Source organism: Pantherophis guttatus, chromosome 4, assembly GCF_059756535.1.
Source record: "Pantherophis guttatus breed Tessera chromosome 4, ASM5975653v1, whole genome shotgun sequence".
Taxonomy (NCBI): domain Eukaryota; kingdom Metazoa; phylum Chordata; class Lepidosauria; order Squamata; family Colubridae; genus Pantherophis; species Pantherophis guttatus.
The window spans coordinates 6,123,459-6,150,419 of NC_142066.1; the positions used below are offsets into that span (position 1 = coordinate 6,123,459).

The 26,961-nt window shown below is 43.7% G+C and overlaps 1 protein-coding gene and 2 gene segments (V, D, J or C); all 3 read right to left on the reverse strand.

Annotated features, from left to right (window-relative positions):
* The window catches only part of LOC117658371 (Ig gamma-2C chain C region-like), a 172,781-nt gene that overhangs the window by 90,745 nt on the left and 55,075 nt on the right, over positions 1-26,961 (reverse strand).
* The window catches only part of LOC132710242 (immunoglobulin heavy constant epsilon-like), a 147,081-nt gene that overhangs the window by 65,454 nt on the left and 54,666 nt on the right, over positions 1-26,961 (reverse strand).
* LOC117656307 (uncharacterized) overlaps positions 13,938-26,961 on the reverse strand; it is a 37,805-nt gene continuing 24,781 nt past the window's right edge. The window contains exons 9-14 of the mRNA XM_087891724.1: positions 25,363-25,698; positions 24,266-24,574; positions 20,883-21,212; positions 19,589-19,900; positions 17,846-18,015; positions 13,938-15,971 (exon numbers count right to left, since the gene is read on the reverse strand). Of these exons, the coding sequence (XP_087747850.1) occupies positions 15,963-15,971; positions 17,846-18,015; positions 19,589-19,900; positions 20,883-21,212; positions 24,266-24,574; positions 25,363-25,698 (1,466 nt within the window). The 3' untranslated portion in view covers positions 13,938-15,962. The remainder of the gene's footprint in view (positions 15,972-17,845; positions 18,016-19,588; positions 19,901-20,882; positions 21,213-24,265; positions 24,575-25,362; positions 25,699-26,961) is intronic.

The following is a 26,961-nucleotide window of genomic DNA, read 5'->3' on the forward strand; positions in this document are numbered from 1 at the left end:
CTGCCTGCCTGCCTGCCTGCCTATCTATCTATCTATCTATCTATCTATCTATCTATCTATCATCTACCTACCTATCTCTCTCTCATCTCTCATCTCTCTCTATCATCCATCCATCCATCCATCCATCCATCCATCCATCCATCCATCATCAGCTATCATCCTATCATCTACCTATCTACCTACCTATATATCCATCTATCCATTTATCCATCTATTCATCTATCCATCTACCCATCTACCCATCTATCCATCTCTCTCTCTCCCCCTACCTACCTATCATCTATCTATCTGCCTACCTGCCTACCTTCCTACTTGCCTACCTGCCTACCTGCCTGCCTGCCTGCCTGCCTGCCTGCCTGCCTATCTATCTATCTATCTATCTATCTATCTATCTATCTATCTATCTATCTATCTATCATCTATCATCTATCTATCATTTCTCTCTCCATCCATCCTCTATCATCTACCATCCTATCTACCATCCTAGCTACCTAGCTACCTACTTAGCTACCTATTTACCTCTCTCTCTCTCTCTCTCTCATCTACCTACCTATCTCTCTATCATCTCTCATCTCTCTCTATCCATCCATCCACCCATCATCATCTATCATCCTATCTATCATCTACCTATCTACCTACCTATATATCCATCTATCCATTTATCCATCTATCCATCTTTCCATCTTTCCATCTATCTATCTATCCATCTACCCATCTATCCATCTATCCATCTATCCATCTATCCATCTATCCATCTCTCTCTCTTTCCTCCTACCTACCTATCATCTATCTACCTGCCTACCTGCCTGCCTGCCTGCCTGCCTGCCTATCTATCTATCTATCTATCTATCTATCTATCTATCTATCTATCTATCCATCTCTCTCTCCCCCCATCTACCTATCATCTGTCTACCTGTCTACCTGTCTATCTGCCTACCTGCCTACCTGCCTGCCTGCCTGCCTGCCTATCTATCTATCTATCTATCTATCTATCTATCTATCTATCTATCTATCTATCTATCTCATCCTCAGGATCTTCTCAAAGGTCTGAACAGACACAGGGACTTCCTAGAGGTAGAGGCCAGAAATTAAACAGTGATGGAAATTATGAAGGAGTGGGATGGATGGACACCAATGAGCTTAGCATTCTTTTGTATTATGTCTTCGTTCTTCTATTCCAATTGCAATGACATGCTCGCGCTCTTTGTCCTTGTTACATGCATTTACTCATTTATTCATTAAATTTTGCTGCCACGAGATGACATGTTTCTGGTGAAAGAGTCATTTTGAGACGATCACAATGTTACACTATTTTCAACATCCAAGAGCAAGACTACACTAAACTTGGGATTTGATTGCAAAAAGGTGTCTCCACAATTGTAGGAACACCTCTGCAACTTCCATCCATAATTTTTTTTAAAAAAATCAACCATGCCTTCCTGGAAGTGTTGCCTTCTGAAACTGCCATTCTAATTCTGAAAGGAGATGTGGCTATTTTTAAGAGTTTCAGGCTCTTTTTTTTTTTGGTGCTCTGAAACACCATTTTGGAATTCAATTGAAAATGTTCTCAATTTCTCGTTTATTCCTTCCCGCTTCCTTAACCACACTGACCATGTAAGCATTCGTGCATTCGGTTTGGATACTTCTCTCAGTTACAACTTAACAACTCTTGGCTTCAAGATAGGTTTAAGTGTTTAGCATCCCTTGCCAACCTCTCTTTTTGTCAATCTTGTCAAATCAGCGGTAGGAAGTTAGCACCTGCCCCTCTCCTAGAAAAATGAAATATTCGAGGAAATATTAAAAAGGCAGAATATTATATTTCCCTCGATGAGAAATGGAGAAACATGTTTTTAGGCAGGAAACAGACTCACTCTTAATAGCCCCCACTCTCCTCAATAGCCCACAGCAGATGTCAGCACTTAAGAGATAAAGAGATAGCTGCATCTTGTTGTTGTTAGTCGCAAAGTCATGTCCGACCCATTGTGACCCCATGGACGATGTTCCTCCAGGCCTTCCTGTCCTCTACCATCTTCTGGAATCCATTTAAGCTCATGCCTACTGCTTCAGTGACTCCATCAAGTCACCTCATTCTCTGTCGTCCCTTTCTTCTTTTGCCCTCAATCGTTCCCAGCATTAGGCTCTTCTCCAGTGAGTCCTTCCTTCTCATTAGGTGGCCAAAGTGTTTGAGTTTCACCTTCAGGATCTGGCCTTCTAAAGAGCAGTCAAGGTACTAACCGGTTTGATCACCTTGCAGTCCAAGGGATTCGCCGGAGTCTTCTCCAGCACCAGAGTTCAAAGGCCTCAATTCTTTGGCGCTCAGCCCTTATCGTCCAACTTTCACAGCCATACATTGCAACTGGGAAAACCATAACCTTGACTATACGGTCTATTTATAGGAAAATGCCCTCACCCAAGATCCCAAAAAGGTAGGATTAGCCCCCTACCCACCCATCTAGCAACAGAACTCACCACATGGCACCTGGCAAGATTACATCACCCAGCAAGGCTCAACCAAGCTTGGGACTCAGAACAGACTACAGCGTTGCCCCTGCATGGCCCCATGGGAGTCTGACAATCAATCAGAATAGAAGCTCAAATTCAAAGCTCAACAGAGGGTATAAAACCAAGGCACTCTCAACATCTCTGCCCATTTCTGCTCAGGAACTCAAGCCATGTGATCCTGTTCATGAATAAACCTTCTTTCCGAGCAACTTCCATGAATCCAGTGTCTTTTCCCCCACTTGGATCTAAACCCAGAAGGATATTCCTTCCAACCTGGCCTTCCAGAGTTTTGTAGCAATGACTAAAAATTCCTTTAGCCCACTTAAGGAAGAGAAGTTTAACTGAATAGTAGTTCAGACATTGTGTGCTAGAATCCAGGAATCGAAATCCAACCCAACACGGAACATCAGTTTGGACAAGCTTTGCTAGAAGAGTGGCAATTGCTGTAATGGAATGTAGTCTGGATGCTGAGGAGGGAGTGGGTGCACTCCAGAGAAGCTAGAGATAACTCAGTTCAGATAGTTTGGGGGTGTCAAACTCAAGGTGTTTAGATCTGGCCCAAGAGGCCGTCCTGAAAACAGCAAAGGACCAGCCCACAGTGCCACTGCCAGTGAAAATGATATGTCAACTTGCAGAGCTTTTCAGATCAGTTTTCAAGTTGCCATAAGCAGGAGGGTGGGAGGGAGAGAACTGACGAAACTTCTCGGCTGCCCCAACGGAAAATACATTCCACACATGCCTTTTTCCAGATTGTATCCTAGGTTCTCGGAGTCAGCAGGAGGGGTGGGGTTTATACAGCCCGCCAACATGATCCATTAGAGAATGTGATTTATGACATGCCCAGGGAGGAAGGGGGAGTCAGGGTCCTGGGGGCCCATAAATCACGTGGGAGTCAGAGCTGACTCCATTTGAGTAATTGCCAGAATGTTGCTCCTAATAAATGACTGGATTTCTTTTGAAACTTGGCTTGAGGCTCATCTTTCGGAAACTTCACATGGAGCTCTGGAGGGCCCTCTGTTTTCGGCCATGACAGCCTCCTGCAGCCCTCTGACAGTGAAACAGAGCTTGGGCAGGCCATGCGCAGCCTGCCCAGGTTCCATTTTTGGCTGCAAAAAGCCTCCTGCAACCCTCTGCCAATGAAAACAGAGCTTGGGGAGGCTGCGCAAGCTGGCCACGCCCCCCTGGCCATGCTTCCCCACCCCAGGTCAAACACCACCCTGATGCACCCGTCAAGTTTAACATCCCTGAGATAGTTTGTGTGAGAAAAATAAGGTGAAGAGAGCAGCTCCCTAATAGTTGCCAGAGTACATGCTTTATGGTGGGGGGTAGCATGCTTTAGTTAGGCAAGGTTCCGTCTATAGGTAAGAAACAATAAAAAATCTGCTTTGAAGAATCACAATGTGTTTTTTGGGGGGTTTTGGACTCTGACAATTGCTTCATTAAGATCATACTTGGAACACTGCATCTAGTTTTGATTGCCACGATGTAAAAAAAGGATGTTGAGACTCTAAAAAGAGTGCAGAGAAGAGCATCAAAGATGATTAGGAGACTGGAGGTTAAAACATATGAAGAATGGTTGCAGGAACTGGGCATGTCTAGTTTAATGAAAAGAAGGACTAGGGGAGACATGATAGCAGTGTTCCAATATCTCAGGGGCTATCATAAAGAAGAGGGAGCCAAGCACCTGACGGTAGGACAAGAAGCAATGGATGGAAACTAATCAAGGAGAGAAGCAACCTAGAGCTATGGAGAATTTTCCTGACAGTGAGAACAATGAATCAGTGGAACAACTTGCCTCCCGAAGTTGTGAATGCTCCAACACTAAAAGTTTTTAAGATGTTGGATAACCATTTGTCTGAAGTGGTGTTGGGTTTCCTGCCTAAGCAGGGGGTTGGACTAGAAGACCTCCAAGATCCCTTCCAACTCTATTATTCTGTTTCCCCAATACCTTAACATGGGGTGCCATCAGTGATGAAATCCAATTTTTTTTACTACTTGTTCTGTGGGCGTGGCTTGGTGGGTGTTATGTGGCTTGGTGGGCATGGCAGGGGAAGGATACTGCAAAATCCCCATTCCAGTGGTGGGTTTCAAAAATTTTTACTACCGGTTCTGTGGGTGTGGCTTGGTGGGTGTGGCATGGCTTGGTGGGCGTGGCAGGGGAAGGATACTGTAAAATCTCCATTCCCACTCCACTCCAGGGGAAAGATACTGTAAAATCTCCATTGCCTCCCCAATCATCTGGGACTTGGGAGGCAGAGAATAGATGGGGGTGGAGCCAGTCAGAATTTTTACTACAGGTTCTCCAAAATACTCAAAATTTCCACTACTGGTTCTCCAGAACTGGTCAGAACCTGCTGAAACCCACCTCTGCCCCATTCCCTCCCCACTCCAGGGGAAGGATACTGCAAAACCCCCATTCCCTCCCCACTCCTGGCGGGAGGATATTGCAAAATCTCCATTCCCACCCCACTCTGGGGCCAGCCAGAGGTGATATTTGCCGGTTCTCTGAACTGCTCGAAATTTCTGCTACCGGTTCTCCAGAACCTGTCAGAAACTGCTGGATTTCACCCCTGGCTGCCATCATTATTCAACAGAAACATGGAAACCTTGTGATTGACATGTGGCTCAGGGCAAAAGGAGACAATGTACCGTCGTTAATTGTCATTAAAAATTCAATTGTATAGAACGTGAAGGATGTGTGTTTTTATATGTATAATGTACACTGAAGATGGCATTTAATTTCGTTGTAAGAGGTACAGTGGCAATAAAGAAAAGCAAATTAACTAAAGACAATAAGTCTATAATTTCCGCATAGCACCCAGATCCCAGGCTGCGAGTTTGCAAAACACCAACAGTCCTATTTATTATCCAGCTGCTGAGGTGTAATGGTATGTAGGAATATCTTAGAAGGCAGAAGAAAGACCAGAAACCTAGAGAACAGAGGGACAGGGCTACAGAACATGGCTTGGAAGGAACCCTCCCTAGTTTTGGTAGAGTAAATGTAAGGAAGGGGAGAGGTGTCTTTCAGACTTACAAGCAGAGGTATTATTCAGGTGGTTCAGCCCGGTTCGGTCAAACCGGAAGCAGAAATCTCTACCTACCCTGGCTCTATGTCGTCCTATTTAGGTACATTTTTTAGGCTGGGCACATGCTCAGAAGGCGCTCGGATGAGTGAAGCGCATGCACAGAAGGCCAGGTGTATGTGCAGAAGGCAGGCAGGCGTGTGCACGAACCGGGTGCTTGTGTGTGCGGCGGACTGGTAATAACAAAATATGAAACCCACATTTCACATAAGAATCTTGCTTACAAGATTCTGCCTCTGAAACTTTACAGTAGGGTTGGAACTTCTGATCTGGATTACACAGAATAGAAGACCCAAATTGGAAGGGACCTTGGTGGGCCTTCTAGTCCAACCTCCCTGCTCAAGGCGGAGATCCTACACCAGTGATGGCTAACCTTTTTGCCATCGCGTGCCAAAAGCGGGGGGAGCACGAAGGAGTTGTGTGCGCGTGCCCACACCCATAATTCTATGTGCCCTGCCCCCACGCATGCATACGCGACCCCCCATGTTCCCCCCGCTTTTGGCATGCGATGGAACGGTGGGCCCAGTAGCCCGTTTTTTGCTCTCCCAGCAAACAGCAAATGGGCTGTTTTGGGGAAGGTGCCCTCCCAAGGCTCCCAGAAAAGCACTGGAGCCTGGGGAGAGCGAAAAAATGGGCCTTTCCCACCCAGGCCTTCCGGAGGCAGGAAACAGCCTGTTTCCCTACTTCCGGTGGGCCCAGATGGCCCGAAAATCAGCTGGTGGAGCTGAGCTTGGTGCCCACCGATATGGCTCCATGTGCCACCTGTGGCACACGAGCCATAGGTTCGCCATCATGGTCCTACAACATTCCAGACAAATGGCTGTCCAATCTCTTCTTGAAAATCTCTGGTGATGGAGCACTCGTAACTTCTGGAGGCTACCCTTTTCACTGTTGCAGTGATTGTTTTCACTGTCAGGAAATTTCTCCTTAGTTCTAGAGTTGGATCTCTCATTTATTTATTTATTTATTTATTTATTTATTTATTTATTTATTTATTTATTTATTTATTTATTTATTAAATTTTTATACCGCCCCCTCTCCTGAAGGACTCGGGGTGGTGAACAGCCAAAATTAAAAACACACAATACAAATATTAAAATATTTTAACACGAAATTAAATTTATCATTGGCTTCCCCAATTTAAAACCCCTTACCCATAAAATTCCCCAATTAAAAGATTTTTAACCCAGCCCGGCTTGCTGAAATAAAAAAGTCTTCAGGGTCCGGCGGAAGGTCCGGAGGTCCGGGATCAGTCGTATCCCTGGGGGTAGCTCATTCCAGAGGGCAGGTGCCCCCACAGAGAAGGCTCTTCCCCAGGGGGTCGCCAGCCGACATTGCCTGACAGACGGCACCCTGAGGAGGCCCTCTCTGTGGGAGCATATTGGCCGGTGGGATGTTATCGGAGGCAGAAGGTGGTCTCATGAATAACCGGGCCCTAAGCCATGGAGCGCTTTGAAGATGAGAACCAATACCTTGAAGCGCACCCGGAAGACCACTGGAAGCCAATGCAGCTCGCGCAGGAAAGGTGTCACGTGGGAGCACCATGTCGCCCCCATAAGTACCCACGCGGCCGCATTATGCACCAGTTGGAGCCTCTGAGTGCTCCTCAAGGGGAGCCCCATGTAGAGAGCATTGCAGTAGTCCAGGCGGGAAGTAACGAGGGCATGAGTGACTGTGCATAAGGAGTCCCGATCCAGAAAGGGGCGCAACTGGTGTATCAGGCGAACCTGATAGAAAGCCCCCCTGGCCACGGCCGTCATATGCTCTTCTAAAGACAGCCGTGTGTCCAGGAGGACACCCAAGTTACGCACCCTCTCCTTGATAAGTTGCCATCTGTTACTTCTCCTACTTGGGAAAATAGGTTTACAGTATTACTTGGTCTGTTGTGTGGATGTTTGGGTGGTTTAGAGGTGGAGAATTTGTGGTGGGTGGGAGTGTATTTGGGGATTGTTATGTGTGTTGGACTTGGTCTTTGGGTATTAAGTGAATTTCATTGTATGGGTATACTATGTATACCCATACAATGACAATAAAGTTATTATTTATTTATTTATTTATTTTTTATTTATTTATTTATTTATTTATTTGACACCCTCTTCTTTGTAACAGCCCCTCAAATATTGGAAGACTATGCTACCTCTATCCATTCTCTTTGATAGGCTAAACATTTATTTATTTTTAAATTTATTTTATTTTGTCAAGTACATATTAGATAATATATATAAGAATAAGCATGAATTGAATACATAAAATGAATACAATTAAAGGGAATATTAGGACAGGGACGGTAGGCACGCTGGTGCACTTATGCATGCCCCTTACAGACCTCTTAGGAACGGGGTGAGGTCAACAGTAGACAGTTTTAGGCTAAAGTTTTTGGGTTTTTGGGATGAGACCACAGAGTCTGGTAGTGCATTCCAGGCATTAACAACTCTGTTACTGAAGTCGTATTTTCTGCAATCGAGTCTACGCTTTAAGTTTGTATCTATTGTGTGCTCGTGTATTGTTGTGGTTGAAGCTGAAGTAGTCACTGACAGGTAGGACATTGTAGCAAATGATTTTATGAGCTATGCTTAGGTCATACCAAAGGCGGCGTAGTTCTAAATTTTCTAAACCCAGAATTTCAAGTCTGGTGGCATAGGGTATTTTGTTACGAGTAGAGGAGTGGAGGACTCTTCTTGTGAAATATTTCTGGACACGCTCAATTGTATTAATGTCCGGTATGCAGTGCAGGTTCCAGACAGATGAGCTGTATTCGAGAATTGGTCTAGCAAATGTTTTGTATGCTCTGGTTAGTAGTGTAATATTACCGGAGAAGAAGCTACGCAAGATTAGTTCCTGCATACCCAGTTCCTGCAGCAGTTATTTATTTATTTATTAATTCAATTTATATGCCGCCTTTCTCCGGAGACTCAGGGCGGCTTACAATTCATTGCATATTTTGGTCCCAGAACCCTAATTGTCTTCGTTGCTCTTCTCTGCACTCTTTCTAGAACGTCAAAATCTTTTTTGTATCATGGTGAACAAAACTGCATGCAGTATTCCAAGCATGGCCTTACTAAGGCATTATAACATGGTATTAAATATTCCGCATGATCTTGATTCTATCCCTCTGTTCATGTAGCTTAGGATTCCATTGGCTTTTTTGGCAGCTGCAGCACATGGCTCGTTCATAGTCAAGTGATTGTCTGTTAGGATTCCTAGATCCCTCTCACAGTTGCTACTGAGTCTGGTATCATGAATGAAATTAAAGGGACAGAAAAGTAAAGTCGTACACTTAGGTAAGAAAAACCAAAAGTACAAATATAAACTGGGTGAAACCAGGCTTAATAGCAGTAACCGCGAGAGGGATCTTGGAGTCTTAGTGGACAACCAGCTAAATATGAGCCAACAGTGTGCGGCGGCAGCCAAAAAAGCCAATGCAATCCTAAATTGCATTATCAGAGGGATACAATCAAGAACAAGTGAGGTACTAATACCAATCTATAAAACCTTAGTAAGACCACAGCTAGAGTACTGCATCCAGTTTTGGTCACCACAGTATAAAAAAGATGTTGAGACTCTAGAAAGAGTGCAGAGAAGAGCAACCAAGATGATGAGGGGACTGGAGACTAAAACATATGAAGAACGGTTACATGAACTGGGCCTGGCTAGTCTAGTGAAGAGAAGGACCAGGGGAGACATGATAGCAGTCTTCCAATATTTGAGGGGCTGCCACAGAGAGGAAGGGGTCAAGCTATTTTCCAAAGCATCTGTAGGCCAAACAAGGAATAATGGATGGAAATTGAACAAGGAGAGATTCAACCTGGAAATAAGGAGACATTTTCTGACAGTGAGAACAATCCACCAATGGAACAGAAGTTGCCTTGTGAAGCTGTGGGAGCTTCATCACTGGAGGCTTTCAAGAAGAGATTGGACTGCCATTTGTCAGAAATGGTGTAGGGTCTCCTGCTTGGGTGGGGTGCTGGACTAGATGACCTACAAGGTCCCTTCCAACTCTGTAAATCTGTTAATCTGTATCACCTATTCTATACCTGTGCATTTATTTTTTTCTTACCTTACTTTTCTTACATTTTATTAGATAGGGCCCAGTCCTGTTTTAAAACAAGGGCTTACTAGCTCCCTTTTTGCACTAGGTGGGAAAGTCGATAGAAACAACCAGAGGTAGAAAAAAGCTAAATTTCTATATTATTATCCAATCCCACATAACAAGGATGTCCACATAGCTGTTCTAAATGTCAGAAATGAACAAACATAGGATTAATTCCACCACAATCATCGAATGATAGTAGAATTTAAAAAAAAACAATTAGTGAGCTAAATATTTTTTAAAAGTACCACCTGATTCATGGTGCTGTTAAATTTATGGTTGTTTAGTCTCCATCTTGCCACCCACCCACCCCCAAAAAAATTGAGGCAAGAAAAATGAGCCATGTGGGACATTCCGTTGATGACAAATGATATATATTTATTTTGGAAAGCAGAAGAAACATCTAACTGTTGAGAACCTCAATGCTAAAAACTTCTGGCACATTTCATCGATGACATGCTATTTTTTCTAGGAGATAATTTATTGTGGCCGCAGTGAAAAATCTTCTCGCTCCATTTCTTCCTGATGTTTGCTGTTTGTGACAAAATGGCCGACATCATCAGTTGATGGTCTCCTAACTCATTGTCACCCTGAGAACAGATGTATCCTGTTTACACCAAGAGCTGCAGCTGAAACTTCCAATTTGAGACCAAGGCTTACAAGTGATAGATTCATAACTTGAGAAGAAGAACTCAAGATATGCTTTGAATAGAAACTTAACTTCCGTTTGTGATTTGACTCAGCGAGAGGTGAAAACACCAGGTTTGGTGGGGGAAAACCAAACTAGAATGCATTAGCTGTTTTAAAAAAAAATGTCATGAAGGACAGTGTTTCTCACACTTGATAGCTTTAAGATGTGTGGACTTCAACTCCCAGAATTTCCCAGCCAGCCTATGCTGGTTTAAAGCCACCATCTTAAAGCCACCAACACTGAGAAATATTGATATTCCCTGCCTGACCCAAAAGGGTGGAAAGATTTATGTGATTAGAAAGGGGATATTTTTTAAACATAACAGTGGCATAGCTAAAAATTAGAAAGGGGATAAAGAATTGAAGATTATACCCTGTTTCCCCGAAAATGAGACCCAACTGGAAAATAAGCCCTGGCATGACTTTTCAAGATGCTTGTAATATAAGCCCTACCCTAAAAATAAGCCCCAGTTAAGATCATTAGCCAGACAAACACAATTAGTACCGTATTTTCCCCAAAATAAGATCTAACCAGAAAATAAGCCCTAATGCATCTTTTGGAGCAAAAAAATAATATAAGACCCGGTCTTATTTTCGGGGAAACACGGTAAGTTAATATAAATCAGTGTATTACTATTAGAAGGGTCTAAGTTTGTTAAACACGACAAATATGACTATTAATTTTTTATTTGTAGTACCCTGTTTCCCCCAAAATAAGACATCCCCTGATAATAAACCCAGTCGGGCTTTTGAGCACATGGCAATAAGACCAAGCGCTTATTTCAGGGTTTATATATATATGGCAGGGTCTTATTTTCAGGGAAACATGGTAAAAGAAGTGACATTTAGAATTTGTAGATTGGTATCAAAATAATAGGCTGAAATATCGAATAATCAAAGAATGAAAGATTATAATTCAACAAAATATGTGTACTCTTACTAAAATTTTATAAGATTGTCAACTGTATTAAATATGAAGCATATCGTTCTATATATATTTATATATATTTATATATATATGGCAGGGTCTTATTTTCAGGGAAACATGGTAAAAGAAGTGACATTTAGAATTTGTAGATTGGTATCAAAATAATAGGCTGAAATATCGAATAATCAAAGAATGAAAGATTATAATTCAACAAAATATGTGTACTCTTACTAAAATTTTATAAGATTGTCAACTGTATTAAATATGAAGCATATCGTTCTATTTGTACTAAAATGTAAGACACTCTGGTACCACACTGTTCACACAATGATATGTTTGTAAAAAACAAAAAAAATTAAAAAAAACTTTTTGAAAAAAAAGTGTGGAAAGATTTTTATGTAGCACTTTGTAGGGATCAACAGGATTTCCCATAGAAAAACCTCTAGGTCAAACATATCTACTCCATAATGATAGGTCCATATTATGATAGCAACTTCCTCCCTTTTTCTCTCTGTTATTGAGATTGTAAAATAAGACCCTGTTTCCCAAAAAATAAAAGTAAAAAAGATGTGGAGACTCTATAAAGAGTGCAGAGAAGAGCAACAAAGATGATTAGGGGACTGGAGGCTAAAACATATGAAGAATGGTTGCAGGAACTGGGTATGTCTAGTTTAATGAAAAGAAGGACTAGGGGAGACATGATAGCAGTGTTCCAATATCTCAGGGGCTGCCCCAAAGAAGAGGGAGTCAAGCTATTCTCCAAAGCACCTGAGGGCAGGAGAAGAAACAATGGGTGGAAACTAACCAAAGAGAGAAGCAACTTAGAACTAAAGAGAAATTTCCTGAATGTTAGAACAATTTATCAGTGGAACAACTTGCCTCCAGAAGTTGTGAATGCTTCAACATTGGAAGTTTTAAAGAAGATGTTGGATAATCATTTGTCTGAAGTGGTGTAGGGTTTCCTGCCTAAGCAGTGGGTTGGAGTAGAAGACCTCCAAGGTCCCTTCCAACTCTGTTATTCCATTCCATTCCATTCCATTCCATTCCATTCTACTCTACTCTAATCTACTCTATTCTCTGTGGAGAACTTTGCAATTCTGAAACACAAGAGTTTTATGTATTCAATGAAGCTTACTCTTGGGTAAATACCCCAACAGGATGATCTTAAAACTGAAAGAAACCCCAAAATCGGTAACAAAACGTTATGGCTAAGTAATAAGGCCATGCAATGAGAAGATTATCATTATGGGACAGAACGAATGTCTGCAGAGGTGTCCTATCTTATATATGAACGTTATTAAATATTTGGGTTACATTTTATTCATTGCACTGGATTTATGGCTGTAGCAGTTTTATTCGCTTTGCTTTCAGGATTGCAACGTGAGGCATATTTGTTGAGAAATCTTAACCATTTCTCAGGCAAGATTATGGGTTATGGGTTTCCCTTAATCCTCTGGGGTGGTTTTATTTACTCATTTATTTGTCACAATAAAACCTATTAAGGATATGTTGAACCAATGAGGCACAATTGAATAAACTATTTTCAGGTTGATAAAATGACCATCCAGATTATTGGGGGCAATATACTGATTCTGTAAACCGCTTAGAGAGAACTGTAAAGCACCATGAAGCAGTATATAAATTTAAGTAAGGACAGCATAATTCTGCTATTGCTATTTAGGACAGAACTATGCTGAAATTTACAACTTCTCTAATTTCTGAACAGTCTAGAGTCAAACTTGAAAACATCTGTACCCGGGAACATTTGTTATTGATTTCCATCCTGTTTTTAAGAGCTTATTTCTCCTTTTTCTTGTAAACATTTCCACCGCCGGTACTTAGGCCATACATTTGTGCCTTTTTATGTATAAGGTTCCCCTCTTCTATTTAGAATAGAATAGAGTAACAGAGTTGGAAAGGACCTTGGAGGTCTTCTAGTCCAACCTCCTGCTTAGGCAGGAAACCCTACAGTACTTCAGACAAATGGTTATCCAACATCTTCTTAAAAACCTCCAGTGCTGGAGCATTCCCAACTTCTGGAGGCAAGTTGTTCCACTGATTAATGGTTCTAACTGTCAGTATGGTATTAACACTTTTAATGTGATCTTGATTCTATCCCTCTGTTTATGCAGCCTAGAATTGTGTTGGCTTTTTTGGCAGCTGCTGCACACAGCTGGCTCATATTTAAACGGTTGTCCACAAGGACTCCTAGATCCCTCTCACAGTTACTACTATTGAGAAAGGTACCACATATAGTGTACCTGTGCATTTGGTTTTTCTTGACTAAATGTAGAACCTTACATTTTAATCACATCTGATTCTTGGAGACAAATCCCTGCAGTTTTATTGGCCAGGTTTTTCAGTAGTAGTTTGCCATTGCCTCCTTCCTAGGGATGAGGGAAAGTGACTGGCTCAAAATCATCCAGTTTGGTGCCCAAAGTGAGACTAGAACTCTCAGCCTTCCAGCTTCTTGTCTAATGCCTTAATTGCTACACCCAGCTGGCTCTTACTAACAAATGCCATCAATTTGATTGTGATGACTTGAGTCAACTCCCACTGGATATAAAATCAGTGCTTACTGCTGTTCCTCCAACTCCCACCCCTCCTTTTTAAAAAAGATAGAGACAAAGAATAATACTGTATATAGGTAGAAAAAGAAACTTTATGTAGCAGCAAAATTTACAGAATGCTTCCACTTAATGAGAAAATTATATGATGGGGAACAAGAAAAATAATATAGTCAGATTCAGTGCAACTATAGAAGTTAAAAAAAAAAAAATCCAGAAAAAATAAGCAACGATTTTACAAATAGTGCAGTACACAGCATAAAACATAGCACAATATAATGAAATGCAGCAAAAAATCTGTTTTAATTCAGTTTATATAGCAGAGGAGGGCAAAATTTAGTGCTAAGAGAATAAAATAAATGCAGTTGGCAAGGCAGTGTTATTCAGTTTCATAAACTGAAAAAAATAATAATGCTCATTTATGCTACATCATGATAATATCCATACATAACCTTAATCAAGGAACATACAATGCCCATTGGTAGATGCCTCTACTTTCAGCAAAACAGCCATTGATTTTGGACACTCTAGAAAATAGTTTGGTATTTTTACTTTGCACTAAGAAACTTTCTGGGCCTAAATGCCTAATTGGAAGTAAATGAAGTAGTTAATTAAATTGACTTTAAAGAAAATAGTTTACTAGCTGTTTAGCACTAGAGCAGGGGTGTCAAACTCGATTTCATTGAGGGTTGCATCAGGGTTGTTTTTGACATCTGGGGGGGGGGCAAGGTGGCCATGGCCAGTTCAACGTCACTTGTGTTGGGGGCGCCTGTGGGGGCCCAAGCGCTCTGCCAGTGAAAACGGGCTCCCGAGCTCTGTTTTTGGCTGCAACGGCCTCCTACAACCCTCTGCTAGCAAAAATGGAGCTCGCGAGGGCTGTCCATGACCCTCCCGAGCTCTATTCTTGGCTGTGATGGCCTCCTACAACCCTCTGCTAGCAAAAATGGAGCTCACGAGGGCTGTCCACGACCCTCCCGAGCTCTGTTTTAGGCTGCAACGGCTTCCTACAACCCTCTGCTAGCAAAAACGGAGCTTGTGAGGGCTGTCCACGACCCTCCCGAGCTCTGTTTTCAGCTGCGACGGCTTCTTACAACCCTCTGCTAGGGAAAATGGAGCTCATGAGGGCTGCCTGCAGGCCAGTCCTTTACTGTTTCCAGGATAGCCCCACAGGCCAGATATGGCCCATGGGCAGCCCCCACGAGCTCCATTTTAACTGGCAGAAGGTTGCTGAAGGCCGTCGCAACTGAAAAAGGAGCTCGGAAGCCTGACTAGAGGGCAGATCAAGAGAAGAACAAAATTGATGTTGAAAAATAAGTTGGTAAGTTCAGTATTGGAGGTGAAGGGAACAGGTTTTCATTTGCCCTCTTTTCTTGAAAAATAAAAACAGGGTCACTCTTGAAAAGTGATTTTAGCTTCTGCCAACCTAGCAGTTTGAAAGCACGTGAAAAATGCAAGTAGAAAAATAGGGACCTCCTTTGGTGGGAAGGTAACAGCAATCCGTGTGCCTTTGGTGTTGAATCACGCTGGCTACATGACCACGGAGATGTCTTCGGACAGCGCCAGCTCTTCGGCTTTGAAACGGAGATGAGCACCGCCCCCTAGAGTCGGGAACGACTAGTACATATGCGTGAGGGGAACCTTTACCTTATGCCAGTACATTAATCATGATCCAACAGTGGCTTGGTTCGGAAAGGGCACGGTATTTCTCTTTGCTCTTTTAGATATAAGGGGACAGGATAACAATTTCAGACATAAGGAGAGATAAGGATAACAATTTGGTATTTTTGCACCCTTCATGAGTTTCTTAGCATTTGTGAACATTTGGGTAAAGATATTAAACTTCTTTTCTTTCCTAGAGCCTTTTTCTTCCAGGTAGAAAACCAACTGGTTTCTTCCTGTTATTGTTAGGGCTGCTGAGCCAGAGACAGGTTCACGTGGAAGTGGATCCTTTTTGGGACATTTAATGCTCTGCTGTGACTTCCCACGAAACATGTGGCTCAAAACAGTGGTCAGGAAGGATGAGCGAGAGACATGGACGATGGAGGGGAAAAGGTGGGGGTCTCGTTGGATGTGTACTTCATTGATAGGAAAGAGGGTGATGGTTATTTCACCTGTGAAAAGAGCAAGGAAAAGAGAAAGAGGGAAGAGAGAGAGAGAGAAGAAAGATTAAATCAACTACTCAATATTAAATAATTGGCCTGATGTGTGTCTCTAGGACGGGGGTGTCAAACTCAAGGCCAGTGGCCCCAGTAGTGGGATTCATCCGGTTCGGGATGGTTCACGCAAACCAGTAGTTAAATTGGTGGTTGACCCCTCCCCCTCCCTGCCCCTTCCAGGAGTCCCTACCTGCCCCATTTTGGCTCCCAGGTAAGTGCAGGGAGGCCTACTAGGCCCAAGATGGGGTGCGGTTGCGTGTCCCCCTCAGCGGCCTGTTTTTGCTCCCAGGGAAGTGCAGAAGGCTGAGTGCTGCCTATCACACACCCATGGCCACTCCCACCATGGCCACGCTCACCATGGCCACGCCCACCATGGCCACGCCCACTCAGCCGGTCATTAGGGCAGAGAACTGGTTGTTAAATTATTTGAATCCCACCACTGAGTGGCCCACATCTGGCCTGTGGTCTGCTTAGGTCTGACCCACGGGGACATCTTTGGGACATCCATTGCTTCTTGTGTTGCCTTCCACTTCTGTTGGAAGTGCCTTCCAAAGCACTTTCTGGTGCTTTGGAAAATAAGCTGACCCCTTCTTTTTTTGTGGCAGCCCCTTAAATATGAGGTACTGATACCACTCTATAAAGTCTTAGTAAGACCACACCTAGAATCCTGCATCCAGTTTTGGTCACCACACTATAAAAAAGAGGTGGAGACTCTAGAAAAAGTGCAGAGAAGAGCAACCAGGATGATGAGGGGACTGGAGACTAAAACATTTGAAGAACGGTTACAGGAACTGGGCATGGCTCGTCTAGTGAAGAGAAGCTGTTCCAATATTTGAGGGGCTGCTACAGAGAGCAGGGGGGTCAAGCTATTTTCCAAGGCACCCGAAGGCCAGACAAAAGGAACAATGGAAGAAAATGATCAAGGACAGATTCAACCTAGAAATAAGGAGAAATTTTCTGACAGTGAGAACAATCAACCTATGGAATAGAAGTTCCCTTCAAAAGTTGTGGGAGCTTCATCACTGGAGGCTTTCAAGAAGAGACTGGACTGCCATCTGTCAGAAATGGCATAGGGTTTCCTTGGGCAGGGGGTTGGACTAAATCAGTGGTGGGTTGCCCCTGGTTCAGATTGGTTCGCAAGAACCGGTAGTAAAACCAGCAGGAGGCTCCACCTACCGACCCCAACGTCATCAGGAAGCATCTGTACATGCTTTCAAGAAGAGATTGGACTGCCATTTGTCAGAAATGATGTAAGGACTCTTGCTTGGGCGGGGGGGTTGGACTAGATGACCTACAAGGTCCCTTCCAACTCTGTTAATCTGTTAAAAATATATTAGGAATACTCAGTGGTGGTATTCACTTACCTTCGCTACCGGTTTCCAAATGGGAGTGCATGCACGCGCTCACTCGCTTTGCTTGCATGCACCACTTCCGCGCAGGCGTAGAGCATCAAAAACATGGATAAATGGGACATAATTACGTCTGGGCGGGTGGGTGGAGCCTCCTGCAGCCGGCACTACCAGTTCGCCTGAACCGGATAGAACTGGCTTAATATAACACCTATAATGTCATCCCTAGTCCTTCTTTTCACTAGACTAGATATACCCAATTCCTGCTTATGTGAAAACAGAATAACAGAGTTGGAGTGGACCTTGGAGGTCTTCTAGTCCAACCCCCTGCTTCTGGCCTCCGGCCCCCTAATCATCTTTGTGACTTTCTGCCATGATTCTGTGCTGCGATGGGTAGGTACTCATTTACTGTACGGGCAACTGAGAAACAAAGAGATGGCGATAATCTATTTCTATGCTTTGAATCGATTTCCGTTTTACCTTGATGAAAGTGACTAGGCCGCCATAAAATATGGCCAGGATAAAGAGAACAATGAAGGTGAAAACTTTATTCCAGACGCCATTGGCTTCTTCCAGCTCGCTATATTCATCTTCGCTTTCATTGCGGATGTCACAGAAAGCAGCTCCCATGAGGGTACAATCCCAGGAATCTGGAGAAGAGGATGTGAAAAAAAAAAAAAATCAAATTAGAAAGATGGCTCTGAAAAGCAAAGGAAGAAAAGCCAATAGAAAACATTTGGTGGACAGAGAAAGGGACAGATTCACTATCCATTTCTATCTGATCGTTTATTTAATGTCTGTATGGGTAGTCCTCCACTTACGTCCATTATGGAGCCTGGCAATTACTGTCGTAAGCCAGGATGGTTGCAAAAAGGGACTATTATTTGTCCAACTCAATTCTACAATTATTTTTTTTTGTGTGCCTGTTGTTAAGCGAATACCATCATCCTTAAGCAAATGCGGCAGTTGTTAAGCGAATCCATTGTTCACCGCGGGATTGGGTTTTTTTGCCAAAAACCCAGAAGTAAATGGTGATTTCTGGCAAAAATGCTGTAAATTCTGACCTGTAAATTGATGCTGCAAACATCTGTAAATGTGGGCCAGTTATGGAGCACCCCAAATGCGTTTACATAATCACATGGCTGGGGGGGAAGCCATTGGAATTTCAGAATCGGGTGGTAAATTGCTTTTTGTGGGGTCCGTCCTAACTTCAAACAGTTGCTAAGTGACCAGTCGTAAGTGGAAGACTACCTGTGATTGTGATATTTCACACCCCCAAGAACCAAAGGTTCAGGGCGAGTGACAAAAACGACACCCCAAAAGTATAAAATAATCGAAGCAGATTTAAAGCAAGGTCAAAGCGCATTGTGCCTAGAGAAAGAGCTATAAAATCCTAGAGCAGTGATGGCTAACCTTTTTGCCGTCACGTGCCAAAAGCGGGGGGAGCGCGGGAGGTTGTGCATGCATGTGCCCATACCCATAATTCAATGCTGTGCCCTACCCCCCTGCACACGCACACGCAACCCCCCATGTGACCCCGGCTTTTGGCACGCAATGGCACGGTGGGCCTGGTAGGCCTGTTTTTCGCCCTCTCCAGGCTCCAGAGGCTTTCTAGGAGCCTGGGGAGGGCAAAAACAGCCTTCCCCATGCCCGCGGAGACCCTCTGGAGGCCAGAAACAGCCCATTTCCCAGCTTCCGGTAGGCCCAGAAGGTCTGAAAATCAGATGACTGGCGCGCGCATGATGCTAAGCTGAGCTAGGGCAACACTTGCGTGCCCACAGATATGGCTCCGTGTGCCACCTGTGGCACGGGTGCCATAGGTTCGCCATCATGGTCTTGGAGTGTAAAATTCAGTATCGAACCAGTCTTAAAACCAGCAAGGAGAAATGACTAGGGTCAAAAGTTGCATTTAAACGTAAGTAAAAAAATGACAAACTTTGGGGGTTTTTCTGGGAGGAAAGCATCAAATGCATGTCGAAAGGGATATCTGTGGGAATATATCGGCCACATGAAAACTTCACAGCCCGTATAGCATCTTTGGAGTATTGCGTTGGCCAAAATTGTGGCTCTTTTTGGTGTAAAGAAGGTGCCAATCGAAGAAGAAAGAAAGAAACACCCAGTGCGTGCATATTGTTTTAATGTAAAATGGGAAGATACATAAAGGGTGCATTATAACATGAGCGCCAGAATCGGGGTAGTTGCTGGCACTGTTGTTGTCTTTACCAGTTAAGAAATTAGTTGTTCTAGTGATTATTTTTTCAGAAGAGACGTGAGCTACAAGGCATCTGTAGGAGGCTCCCATCATCCATTTGCTTGTGGGGATTTCCAGCATGCTTAGCAAGGAGCACGTTTGTTTCTCGTGGTCGCACTTCATGCCGTGAGCATCGTAACCCTTGAAGGACATTTCTTGGTTCTCTTCTTCCCACTTCAGAAAGATTTCGTCTGGGTAGAAATCTTTCGCTATGCACAAGAGGGTTACATTGAAGTCCTCGCTGGACTGACGCTGGAGATCCACTTTGGGGGGTCTCATCGTCCCTGGGTTAACAAAAGACAAGACAACATGTTTGGGAAAGAAAATATGCTGGACTCTACCATCATTGTACACTTAGGGTTTTTTCTATTCGAACTACTATTTTATTTTTATTTTTTTTTCATGTAAGGATAAAATTCCTTTTTTATGACCGTATAATCTCTTAATTCAGCGTGGATGGAGCTGAGCATTTATTGTCCGGATGCCCTTCCTGATGCCACCCAGAGTTCACAGCAGATATTTTATTTTTTTTGTGCCCTAGGCAGTGGTGGGATTCAGCCAGTTTAGGCCGGTTCAGGTGAACCAGGTAATTAAATTGCTGGCTGGCCCCTCCCTTCCCAACCCCTTCCAGAAGTCCCTACCTGCCGCATTTTGGCTCCCAGGTAAGTGCAGGGAGGCCTACTAGGCCCAAAACAGGGGGTGGGTGGGTGTGCAGTGCCCCTCGCAACCTGTTTTCACTCCCAGGAGGCTTCAGAGAAGTTGGGATGGGAAACCGATGAAACGGCATGGCAGCCAAAGACATATGCACATTCCAGACTTATCTCTCTCAAGGCTATATCTCAGGGTTACCCACAGCAACCAGAGGGGAGTGGTTGTCTCTACAACCCATGAAATCGCTCCATTTGTAAATGTGATTGATGACACACCCTGGGAGGAGGGGGGGAAACAGGTTCATGATTGGGGTGTAAATTATGTAGGGTCAGAGCTGACTTCACTTGGGAACGTGCCGACATGAAGCTCCTAATAAATAACTGGATTTCTTTTGAAGCTTGGTTCAAGGCTCATGATTCAATTAGGGCATCCATTGGATCTGACACAAACATTGCCACGATTCTGCTGTTGAGAAATAAGACTCTGCTCTGATTATAGCTACTGCCAGGATCAATTCAGAATTAGGCTGAATGGAAGTACTTCCCAATCTCCCTGTACTTAAAAGAGTCCTTCTTCTGTCTCATTTGCTTGCCGGCTCTTTATACGAGTCCTTACCATTCCTTCGGTCAAAATGCTTCATCTCTGTTTCTCCTAGGCCACTCTGGAAGCTACAAGTGAATTGGGTGGTGTTGATCCATTCACTCAGATTCACCTCCAGCCGGCCATACATCATAGAAGTGTAGTTGGTTTCTTGGAAGATTTCATTTGTCATCAAATTATTGTTGGCTGGTTTGCCATCCATAGTCCAATTGAAGGTTGCATTGGCACTGGCATTCGTGAGGGACATCATGCAGGTTAGAGCTGCACTTCCATTTGTAAAGAGCTCTTCGAAAGATGGCAACTGCATCTTGATCACTTCCAAATTACTCGGAGATGTCATCATTCCTTCAAAAGCAATATTGCATGAATTAATTTGATAGGGACTTCCTCATACCTATTAGAATAACTATTTCAAAACCAGCTGCCCCTTCTTGTGATTAGCCTGGGAAATCTAAATAAAATTACCGTATTTTTTGGAATATAAGATGCACTCCCCCCCCCCCAAAAGAGGGTGAAAATTTGGGTGTGTCTTATACATCAAAGGTAGCCCCATCCAGCCTCTCAAACAGAGTTTTCGAAGGCTGGAAATAGCCTCTCAAACAGAACTTTTGGAGGCTGAAAACAGCCTCTCAAATGGAGTTTTCCAAGGCTGAAAAAGCAGCTACTCAAACGGAGCTTTCGGAGGCAGAAAACAGCCACTCAAATGGAGCTTTTGGAGGCTGGAAAAGCAGCCTCTCAAATGGAGCTTTCCAAGGCTGAAAAAAGCAGCTACTCAAACGGAGCTTTCGGAGGCTGAAAACAGCCTCTCAAACGGAGCTTTCGGAGGCTGAAAACAGCCTCTCAAATGGAGCTTTCCAAGGCTGAAAAAGCAGCTACTCAAACGGAGCTTTCGGAGGCAGAAAACAGCCACTCAAATGGAGCTTTTGGAGGCTGGAAAAGCAGCCTCTCAAATGGAGCTTTCCAAGGCTGAAAAAAGCAGCTACTCAAACGGAGCTTTCGGAGGCTGAAAACAGCCTCTCAAACGGAGCTTTCGGAGGCTGAAAACAGCCTCTCAAATGGAGCTTTCGGAGGCTGAAAACAGCCTCTCAAATGGAGCTTTCGGAGGCTGAAAAAGCAAAGTGCAGAGGCCAAAATGGCAACCTGGAACAGCTGCTGCCTTGTTGGACCGGTTCTGCACTTCGCCTGCTGTACTCTCTGGAGCGCCCTGCGATGACCTGCTGTATTTTTGAACCTGCCTATCTGCATCAACAAGTCGCATGTGAACGTAGCATGTGCGCGCTCACAACCAACGAACTTGTTGCTAAAGTTCACCTCTGGGAACAGCTGGTTGGGGGTATTCCTGGAGGCTGATCTACCCGTCAATCAGCTGCTCATGCTGAATCAGGCTAATAAACCTGTTCCATGCTATTTGCTAAGGATGCTAGCCAGATGGATGCTGGTAGGCAGAATTTTTTTTTCTTATTTCCCCCCCAAAAAACTAAGGTGCGACTTATACTCCAGTGCATTTTATGGTCCGAAAAATATGGTAATCTAACATCTGGATGCTAGAGCTGATGAAGAAACAAATAAGTTTGTTCTGTTTCAAAAAATGCAGGTCCTTCTACTTGGGAACATGAAGGATGTTGGAAACATGAAAGATGAAGGATGTATGGAAGCAACCTTGGAAAATGGTTTGACACATCCAACCCTTTCTTCCTCAACACTAATAGATTAATTTTCCGTCTAATAGAAGCAATTATTTACTACATGCTCAAATGCAGATTAGACATGGTATTCTAAAAATTATTCATCTCTCTCAACCAATCCGCTGCTTCCCCCCACCCCTCCTTGATGTCAGTCAATATCAACTCAATACCCGGAGCCATCAGTATCATGGTAGCCTTATAGGGAATGGCCATGGCCAACTTGCCACAGTCAACACACCACGGCCAACTCTGTGCAGAACAAGTCAGATAAAAGCAAAATGTAAATTAATTTCAATGGAACCATGGCCAATAATAATAAAATCAAGAAAGTCCATTTAGAAACACAAGAGTTACAATAATTTTGATGAAAACGTGGTCACCAAAGATAAAAGCAACTAAATGAAATGATTAATACAGCGCTGATGTCAGCACTCCAAGCTGCATTCACTCCAGTGCTGACATAAGAAGGAGAAGGTGGGGGGCATCTGGCAAGAGGACGCTTGACTTTTCACCTACTTATTTTCCCTGGAGATACTATCCCCTAGGAGATGGGTTGGGAGGGGGGAAATTCCTTTGAGCTGAAGTAGTAGATAACAGCAGAGTGACTTGGAAGATGGCCAATGAGAAGCAGAGCAGTGGGGAAAGGAAAGGGTGGGTTTGGACCAGGAAGTCAGTGTTGGCTGCAACTGAGTCAGAGTTTCGATTGTTGTGCCTAATATATGAAAGATTTTGATCAAGGACTATTTGTTTGAAATGCAGTTTATTTGAGACGACACTGAATCCTGAGAGCTGAATTGTTCAGTGGTGAATTGTCTTTAGGTGAGATGACTGTGGTGAATTGTCCTGTGACAATTTGGCCATGGTGAGTTGGCCACAGTCAGTTGGCCACGGCGAGTTGGCCATGGCAAGTTGGCCATGACGAGTTGTCCTAGACCCGTACCCTTAATGTATTTTGGCTATGCAAATCACTAAAACCATAACATTTCTGTTAGGTAAAGGTAAAGGTTCCCCTCGCACATATGTGCTAATTGTTCCCAACTCTAGGGGGCGGTGCTCATCTCCGTTTCAAAGCCGAAGAGCCAGTACTGTCTGAAGATGTCTCCGTGGTCATGTGGCCGGCATGACTAAACACCAAAGGCGCACGGAACACTGTTACCTTCCCACCAAAGGTGGTCCCTATTTTTTTTCTACTTGCATTTTTTACGTGCTTTCGAACTGCTAGGTTGGCAGAAGCTGGGACAAGTAACAGGAGCTCACCCCATTATGCGGCACTAGGGATTCGAACTGCTGAACTGCCAACCTTTCGATCAACAAGCTCAGCGTCTTTGCCACTGAGCCACTACATCCCTGTTACATTTCTGTTAGGAAACATATTAAATAATTTATTTTTTATTTATTTATTAATTTAATTTGTATACCGCCCTTCTCCAACAGGATTCAGGGCGGTGAACAGCCAGAATAAAACAGAATGTACAAAATTTAAAAAACAATTTAAAAATAATTAAATATTTTTGGCCGTAATTTAATAAAGCCATCAGTGGCATGCGGGACTTGGCAGACTAAAAGACAAGGCTGCTGATTGGGAATGTGAAGTGGAGCATAATGAGGACTCAAGAAATGTGGCTATTCACTCATCAGTAAAAGCACTTTGCAAATATATCAGACCCACTGTTTCTTTCATTTGTAATTTAAGCGTGCAAAAGTACAACTTACCGGAAGAATGCACGTCTTTCGTAATCACAAAGTTGGTTGCGCGGTGATTTACGGTGCATGTGTATGTTTCTGGATGGTGCCAGTCTTCTCCACGGATGGTCAAACTGCAGTCCTTCTGGAATGTCCCATCAGGGAGGGGCACCGGCGGTGAACAGCTTGGAATAGAATTGAGTTTCTCTCCTTTGGTGCTCCATTGAATGTCTATGGTTTTGGGGTAAAAGCTGGTAGCCAAGCAGACAAGTTTTGGGTAGCCCTTGTCCTCAAAGGTATGGAAGGCCATCACTCGTGGAGGAGTGGGTTTCAGGAAATCTGAAAAGAAATGGTTGATTTCGGGGTTGCACACTGTATTCCTCAAATCAAGACGGTGTGAGTTGAATATACAGTATATGGCTAAATAGCAATAATCGAGATAGATCAGCAACCAGTTTTTATTTGATCAGAATGGCCGTGCAATTTAGTGATTTCAAATAACTGATGGAAGTTTCTTTCCAAGTGGAAACACATTTGTGGATGTGTTGGTCCTCAAGAGAAGAGTGCAATATGTAAAACAGCCATCTCTGCCTAAACACCACTGATGGAGCCATCTTACCAACAGGGTTACCCAGTGGTGAGATCTTTCCTGTTTAACAACTGATTCGGAGATCGCGCACTTTGCTGCGTGCACATGCGCAGTTCAATGAAAAATCATCTTCTGCGTTAGTGCTACGGAATTAAAACAGCTGAGGCGCAGCAATTCGCTGTGCCGCGCTAATCAGCTGTGGAGATAAAGGTAAGTAAAGTGCAGGGACGGGCGGGTGAGCTGATTGTTGGAGTGAACCAGTTCACTCCCAGCCGATCGGCGCAGCTACCGGTTCACCCAAAATGGTCCAAACCGGTAGAATCCCACCCCTGGGGTTACGTTGAAATGTTCAATAGAGGACATTCAGCAGCTACTTAAGAGTTGTAAACATTGAGTTTTCGTGCATTTTACTTGGGGTGAAGAAGTGCAGATGTTTCTCCATTACCATCTATGATTCACATAGTCATTCGCACTGAGCAGAATTAAACCTTGGTTCCATTCTTGGCTGATCAAGAATTTTTCCAGCACCAAGACTTACCATACAAATATTTACTGATGCTCTTCGTGATAGTTAGGGATTCGTGTCCCACAAGGCATGTATACATGGCTCTATTTTCCCATTCAGATGCTGGGATTTTCAGGACGCTTTGAGTAGAAAAAGTGGACTTCCCAGTTTCAAGTGTGGATGGGCCTACGATATACTCAGAGGCATCTAGACTTCTGTTGTTCTTCTTCCATTTGATGAGGATCTCAGATGGGGAGAATCCATAGATCACACAAGCCAGCCAAGCAACAGCTTGGGAGGTAGGTTGTGTCAGTTGCGATAGTGGAGGAAGGACCAAGGAGAGAGATGGTACGTTAATGTGGCTGGGATCTATACAAAATAAAGATAGAAATAGAAATATAGATATGGGTGATTAGTGAAAGAAAAGGGAAGGTGGGAATAAGTATTAAATGCAGGGGTGAAATCTACTTACCTTCCCTACCAGTTCGGAAGTGCGGGCTTGGACCCTTTACGCATGCACAAAGCCTTCTGCACATGTGTAGAGGGTAAAAAAACAGGTTTCTTCCTGGTTAAAACAAGGAAGTAATGACGTCTAGGGCAGGTGGGCGGAGCCTTGCGTTGCTGCCGCTACCGGTTCTCTGAACCACCCACCACCATTGCTACCAGTTCAGACGAACTGGTCCGAACCGGTAGCATTTCACCCCTGATTAAATCTGATGGATGATATGGTAAGGATGCCGCATTCATGAAATTTAATTTTCATGATTTGAATGTTTTTATTTGGCCCACCCATTCTCTGATGAACATGAAACCAAAGATATGGAGATAATTTCTCTGATAATTGGTCCAGAGAATTATTCTCCCTGCCTCCCTCCACAATTTTCAGGGGCAAGGCAAATCCCAAAGGTGCTTTTTCCAAAGGTGACTGGACATTGTTCATCCAAGAAGCTTCTTCAGTTCTGACTGAACGGTGGAGAACGGAAGGATTTGGTATTCCTTGCAGTCATCTGGTCATTAGTACTCTCTCTGAGAGTCATTGAAGCCACTTGGAGGTTTCGCTGTGTCCTGAATAGTGCAAATGGGAATATATTCCCATTTGCAAGGAATATAAATCCTTCCATTCTCCACCATTTAGTCAGGCCTGAAAAAGCTTCTTGGATGAGAAGCGAAACATCTTCAAGCAACAACAAAGAAAGTCCCATTGCCTTTTGAAAGAAAGCACATTTTGGATAATCTGGATGTCTGAGAATCTCCATAGACCAAGGGTGTCAAACTCAATTTCATTGAAGGCTGCATCAATGCAGCCGCTGTGGCGCAGTGGTTAGAATGCAGTACTGCAGGCTACGTCTGCTGCCTGCCTGCAATTTGGCAGTTCGAATCTCACCAGGCTCAAGGTTCACTCAGCCTTCCGAGGTAGGTAAAATAAGGACCCAGATTGTTGGGGGCAATATGCTGACTCTGTAAAATGCTTAGAGAGGGCTGTAAAGTACTAGGAAGCAGTATATAAGTGCTATTGCTTTTGCTATCAGGGCTGTGGTTGACCTCGGGGGGGCCGAGTGGGCATGACTGACTGGGTGGGTGTGGCTGATTGGGTGGGTGTGGCTAGTTTGAGGTCACTCCCCAAATTGCTGG